Source organism: Salvelinus namaycush, unplaced genomic scaffold, assembly GCF_016432855.1.
Source record: "Salvelinus namaycush isolate Seneca unplaced genomic scaffold, SaNama_1.0 Scaffold539, whole genome shotgun sequence".
In the NCBI taxonomy this organism is placed as follows: domain Eukaryota; kingdom Metazoa; phylum Chordata; class Actinopteri; order Salmoniformes; family Salmonidae; genus Salvelinus; species Salvelinus namaycush.
Genome location: NW_024061241.1, coordinates 104,783 through 111,587, shown reverse-complemented (window position 1 = coordinate 111,587; position 6,805 = coordinate 104,783). Strand labels below are relative to the sequence as shown.

Here is a 6,805-nt window from a genome sequence, read left to right as displayed (position 1 = left end):
CATCCCAGAAAATTCTACAAATATGCAGATAATCAAAGAACACACAAATATAAATGTAACAATAGTATCAATAAAATACTAATACACAATGACAATACTGTACATAAAAACACTTAATACCCATTGGAATATAATTAACATGCACCTCATTTATTCACTTGAGCATAAAGACCATTGAGGTTGTTAAGTGGTGTTTACTGGTTCCCTCTACCGACCCTGGCCTGGTTAGAGCACACTGTCCCAGCCGGGGAGTTCTGTGGAGAGAACACAGAGAAAGGAACAGTTGTCAGGACCGACACTTCAGAAGAATAATGACTTCATAGTTACAGTTGGTTACACAACACAGTATTCATTCAATTCTTCCTTAAACACACTTTCTAGATGGGTTTTAAAAGTTGAGTCTAACATTCCCACCAGTCCCTGTGAAAGGTCTGTCATGTCAAACCCACTGGGGAGTCTAGATGTTCTCCTCCTCCTGGAAGACAAGAATAAAGGTATTTTGACATCATTTAGGTTTTCATATACAAAAGCACAATCAGCATGATAAATATGTTTGCATTGAGGCTGGGAATATCTTTTTACCATGCAAAGAATACGACCAGGCAGAAAAGGAAAAGCAACCCCAAGGTTTTTCCTACAATCTCATAAATCTTTGGGTTAACAGGCTCTTCTTGCCCTGTAAATAAAACACATATTATGGTCATCTGTTCCTAAAAGAGGAAACATTTTGCACATTGTCTAACATTACAATTTACACATATACTGTAGATGTACAGATGTAAGATCTTCATTTAGCCAGTATTGTTGCAGCAAAATAATCCTCCAGCAAAAGGATTTGAACGTTTCCTCCGTAATGTTGTTCCATTGGAGGTGAGGCTATTAGCTGGACAAAATAAGGCTACATGAAAAGTGCAATACTGTTAATATAACCACGTTTTAGTGCAGGTTTTTGGTGAATATATGTAAATCACAAAGCTTATCTGTATTTCACGCAGCGCAAGAAACTTCTCAGCAACAAAATAGTGATCAAATTAAGATCCTACAACCGTATCATACCTAGACACATATAGCAGGCATGTAGAAGTATATCTCTTCTACATCTATATACAGTTACTACATAATGTTGTTCAATTAGTGGTGAGGCTATTAGCTGGACAAAATAAGGCTACATGAAAAGTGCTATACTATTAATATAACCACGTTTTAGTGCAGATTTTTGGTGAATATATGCAAATCACAAAGCGTATCTGTGATTCCCACAATGCAATAAACTTCTAAGCAACAAAATAGTGATCAAATTAAGATCCTAAAACCGTATCATACCTAGACACATATAGCAGGCATGTAGAAGTATATCTCTTATACATCTATCTATATCTATAATATTCTTAATGTTGTGTCATATTGAATGTGCCAATGCTTCTACCTTTAATAGTCAGCTGCACTTCCCTTGACTTCCCACAGCCGTGACTATTTCTTGCTTCACAGTAGTACAGTCCTCCATCACCAACAGTCACATTGAGGGAGTAACTCTGTCCAGATGCTACCTGTGCTGGTTTACCCTCACTGATCTGGAACCAGGTGAAGTTTGTCACAGGAGGGTTGGCTGTACTGCTGCAGGTCAGAATAACACAGCTGCCCATTAATACTGGATCAGCTGGACTGATGGAGGCCGAGGTGTCCTTAGGAGAGACTGAGGGAGAGGGGTTCATTTAGAATGTATCTGATATGGTATATTGAATAGTCTCATCAAAACCACTTTATTACAATCATCAGTGAAAACATGATAGAATGATCTATTCTTCAGGAACCGGTCACTAAATCGTACATGAAACGTGAAGCATCATGTTATGTTCAGCTGTCTTGTTGCTTGCCCCTACTGGGTAGACTGCAGTACAAGTGATGTTCTTCTCATGATGAAGGTATGATGGAGCGAAGGTCACCGTGGAGAGAACTGATTTGGTTTGGTCTGGATTCTCCTGCATTTGGTTTTCAGGTGTGAACTGTGTCGGGAGAGTCCATGTCAGCTCAGGGGGGTGTTCGGGACAGGGGGCGACAGCAGAGCAGTTCAAACTGACAGAGGTCCCTTCCTTCACCTCACCTGAGACAGTAATGTTGGGACTGGAAGGCAAATCTGTAATACATTGTAGATAAATATATTTTACACTAATAGTTAAACTGTCCACTTGTTCTACTCTTATCTTTGATGCAAGGAATCTAAACTGGAAAAATAGTTGGTTAAAAGTTAAATTGTCTCTTACCTCTGACAACTATTTCAACAGACTTTCCAATGTCTGTTGCAAGGAATGGTTGACTCTCAATCCTGAAGAAGTATCTATTAGTGTAATTGGTGGTTACATTGAAGAAGACTGTGGTGCAGCTCTTCTGGGACATGTTTCCAGTTATCTTCCCTTGATATCTGTTGACCATCTTACTACTGTTGAATATCACATTTTCCGGATGCCCATCAAAGTGTGTCTTTTCTTTAATCCACACTCCAGAGGTTGGTATTGTGCTGTTAAATTTATACTTATTTTGGTCAGGAATATCAAATGAACATGGGATTTGCATACAGGAGCCAGTCAGTACATCCAGTCTATCTGGCATTGTGGTGTTCAAACCATTTTGACCAAAACAGGCCAAAACACCTGCAACATAAAGGACAACATCAGGGAGGTTCTGATATATTTTCAGTTCAGTCCAATTATATGTATTAACCCTAGATGACTGTAGGGAATGCTGATTGGAAGCAACTGCACAGCCATCTTGTTACTCCTCCTCCATTGTAAAAAAATGTTGGAAGCCATAGAAATGCATTTATTAATGTCTACATCCATTTTGGCAAGTATATTCTATTACAGACACCTTAATTCTAACTTTTAAATAATGTTTGTGATCTGCAACACTTCCTTCAGCAGAGAGACACTGCCCTTGCTCCATCCAATGTGTGCATATTGTAATTCACCAAACTGGTATTATCCAATAACTCCTTCATCTTTGAGTCAGACTTTTTCCTTCAAATTTGGGGTGTAGCCATGGGCTCCCCCTTTCCTCCAAACTATGCAAACCTGTATGTGGAACAATTTGAGGAAGCACTCATTTACAAACCAGAGACACACACCCTACTCTCTAAAATCCTCTCATGGGAGATACATAGATGATGTCTTTGTGCTCTGGGAAGGAAGCAGGAACTAAATGAATTCCAAACTCTGCTAAACGAGAGCTCTAAATATCTCAAATTCACCATGCAGACTGTTGAGAGAAAAATAAACTACCTGGACTTATGGATCATCAAAGAGAATGATGTTTTACATACAGACTTGTATACAAAGCCAACAGACCTCAATACCCTGCTACGTGGGGATAGTATGCATCCCCTTCCCCTCAGGAATGGTCTACCATGTAGACAGTTATTCAGGGTTAAATGAATGTGTTGCCAACAGTCAGATTTTGACAGCAACACTAAGAAAAAAAGAAGAAAAAAAGAAGAGGCTACAGGGAAAAAACTATTGATGATGCAACGATGAAAATATCTCAAAATCCAAGAGAGGAATTGCTAAAAACTAAACCAAAGAAGAAAAACAATTATTTTGCACTAAGTACACCAAGTGTTCAGAGAAAATGAAAGCAATCCTGAAAAATCACTGGCATATTCTGCAATCAGACAAAAAAATGGCACACCTTTTCAAGGACCCCCCACTGGTGGTCTATAAGCATGGTCGCAATATTGAGGTTAGCTTAGTGAGATCTGACCTGCCCCCTGAGCCCACTCAGACACTCTTGACACCCATTCCAAATGGGAACTACAAATGTGGCTCATGCGCACAGTGCAATAGCACTACAAAAACATTATTCTTCAGACACCCACATACAGGTGGAAAAATCCCTGTTAGGGGTATCATCTCTTGCAAGATAAAGGGAGTAATCTATCTCATCACATGTTCATGTGGGAAAGCCTACACATTACTAACAAAAAAACATTTAAAACCATGCATAGCTGAACACCGCAGCTAAATCAAGTGTAAGAACACTGATTATCCAATAGCAGCTCACTTTGTTGAAGCAACACAGGTTGATCCCATCTCCTCCCTCAAATACACAGGTATTGATCCTGTTGCTCTACCAAGGAGAGGAGGTAACATGGAGATCCTACTACTACAGAGGGAGGACTACTGGATTTCCTGTTTAAAAACATTGACCCCTATTGGTCAGAATATTGACTTTGATCTCAGGCCATTCTTATGAACAATTATTTTTATGAAGAAGTCTTATAAATTAATATATTCTTTCTACAGCTTATCAGCGTAGAACCAATATGTTCCCCCTGTTGATGATACTTATTACGCATTATGGATGTACCAAAAGGTTACATTTCAAAAACATTTAATGAAATTGGAAACAATATATGAATGAATGAATATATTTGAAATTAAATTAAACAATAATGTATGTTAATTCAATTAAACAATAATGTATGTTGATGATAATCTTATACTAATGTTAATGATAATAATAGCCTAATATATTCAATATGCTGTAAACTATTCTTTTGACAGTTTTACTCAATTCATTCTAATTAACCACATAACTATGATTGTTAAGGCTCTCGTTAGTGGAAAGAGTGGACCAAGGCGCAGCGTGGTAAGTGTTCATGATTCGTTTATTCAAGAAACACTCAAACAAAATAACATCAAAAAAACGAAAGCGAACAGTTCTGTCAGGCACAGACACTAAACAGAAAATAAGATCCCACAAAACCCAAAAGGAAAACTTATATATGATCCCCAATCAGAGACAATGATAGACAGCTGCCTCTGATTGGGAACCACACTCGGCAAAAAACAAAGGAAAAGAAAACATAGACTTTCCCACCCGAGTCACACCCTGACCTAACCAAACATAGAGAATAACAAGGATCTCTAAGGTCAGGGCGTGACAGTACCCCCCCCCCCCCCCAAAAAAAAGGTGCGGACTCCGGCCGCACACCTGAACCTATAGGGGAGGGTCCGGGTGGGCATCTACTCTCGGTGGCGGCTCCGGTTCGGGACGTAGCCCCCGCTTCTGTGGAACCGGACCGGGGACCGCCGCCGCAGGCTCCGGACAGGGGACCGCCGCCGCAGGCTCCGGACAGGGGACCGCCGCCGCAGGCTCCGGACAGGGGACCGCCGCCGCAGGCTCCGGACAGGGGACCGCCGCCGCAGGCTCCGGACCGGGGACCGCCGCCGCAGGCTCCGGACAGGGGACCGCCGCCGCAGGCTCCGGACAGGGGACCGCCGCCGCAGGCTCCGGACAGGGGACCGCCGCCGCAGGCTCCGGACAGGGGACCGCCGCCGCAGGCTCCGGACAGGAGACCGTCGCCGCAGGCTCCGGACAGGGGACCGTCGCCGCAGGCTCCGGACAGGGGACCGTCGCCGCAGGCTCCGGACAGGGGACCGTCGCCGCAGGCTCCGGACAGGGGACCGTCGCCGCAGGCTCCGGACAGGGGACCGTCGCCGCAGGCTCCGGGCCATGGATCGTTGCTGCAGGCTCCGGGCCATGGATCATCACTAGAGGCTCCGGGCCATAATTCATCACTGGAGGCTCCGAACCATGGATCATCACTGGAGGCTCCGGGCCATGGATCATCAATGGAGGCTCCGGGTCATGGATTATCACTGGAGGCTTCGTGCCATGGATCATCACTACAGGCTCCGGGCCATGGATCATCACTGGAGGCTTTGTGCCATGGATCATCACTAGAGGCTCCGGGCCATGAATCATCACTGGAGGCTCCGAACCATGGATCATCACTGGAGGCTCCGGGCCATCGATCATTACTGGAGGCTCCGGGTCATGGATTATCACTGGAGGCTTTGTGCCATGGATCATCACTACAGGCTCCGGGCCATGGATCATCACTGGAGGCTTTGTGCCATGGATCATCACTGGAGGCTTCGGACCATGGATCATCACTGGAGGCTTCGTACGTGGAGCCGGAACAGGTCTCACGGGACTGAGGAGACGTACTGGCAGCCTGGTACGTGGATCTGCCACAACGCGTCCTCGCTGGATACCCACTTTAGCTCAGTAAGTGTGGAGACCTGGCACAGGATGCACTGGGCTAATAAGGCGCACTGGAGGCATAGTGCGTATAACCGGCGCAGGATATACTGGACCGTGGAGGCGCACTGGAGGTCTGGAGCGTAGAGCTGGCACAACGCGTTCTGGCTGAATACCCCCTGTAGCACGGCAAGTGCGGGGAGCTGGAACAGGCCGCACTGGGTTGTGCTGGCAAACTGGGGGTACCATGCGTAGAGCTGGCGCAGGATATCCTGGGCCGAAGAGACACACCGGAGAGCAGGAGCGCTGAGCCAGCACAATCCGTCCTGGCTGGATGCCCACTCTAGCACGTGAACTGCGGGGAGCTTGCACAGAGCGCACCGGGCTGTAGATGCGCACTGAAGGCACGGTGCGCAGAACCGGAAAACGTGGCACTTGAACCGTGACCAACTCCTCATTGTATTTACAGGGAGTTGGTTCTCGTTCACCCCTTAGTTCTGTTCGTTCAGCTCGCTCCGCTCGCCAACCCGTGTGCCTCCCCCCCAATTTTTTTTGAGGCTGCCTCTCCGGCTCCCGTCGTTGCTCTAATTCCTCTTATCGTTGCCGTTCCGCTCTCTCTGCCTCCATTCGCTCCCTTGAACGGCGATACTCTCTAATCCGCGTCCAGGGTCCTTCTCCCCTCAGGATCTCCTCCCATGTCCACTCATCCTGGTCATGCTGCGTGGTCCGTTTTTTGTGGGATCTTCTGTTAGGCTCTCGTTAGTGG

The 6,805-nt window shown here is 45.3% G+C and overlaps 1 protein-coding gene across 1 annotated transcript; it reads right to left on the bottom strand.

Annotated features, from left to right (window-relative positions):
* Nucleotides 1-225: 225 nt before the first annotated feature.
* Nucleotides 226-5,510, bottom strand: LOC120041782 (myelin-associated glycoprotein-like). The gene is made up of 5 exons (XM_038986644.1): nucleotides 5,076-5,510; nucleotides 2,262-2,679; nucleotides 1,829-2,134; nucleotides 1,427-1,693; nucleotides 226-254 (listed from the first exon to the last, which is right to left on the bottom strand). The coding sequence occupies exons 1-5, from the start codon at nucleotides 5,508-5,510 to the stop codon at nucleotides 226-228; spliced, it is 1,455 nt and encodes a 484-aa protein (XP_038842572.1).
* Between the last annotated feature and the right edge of the window lie 1,295 nt (nucleotides 5,511-6,805).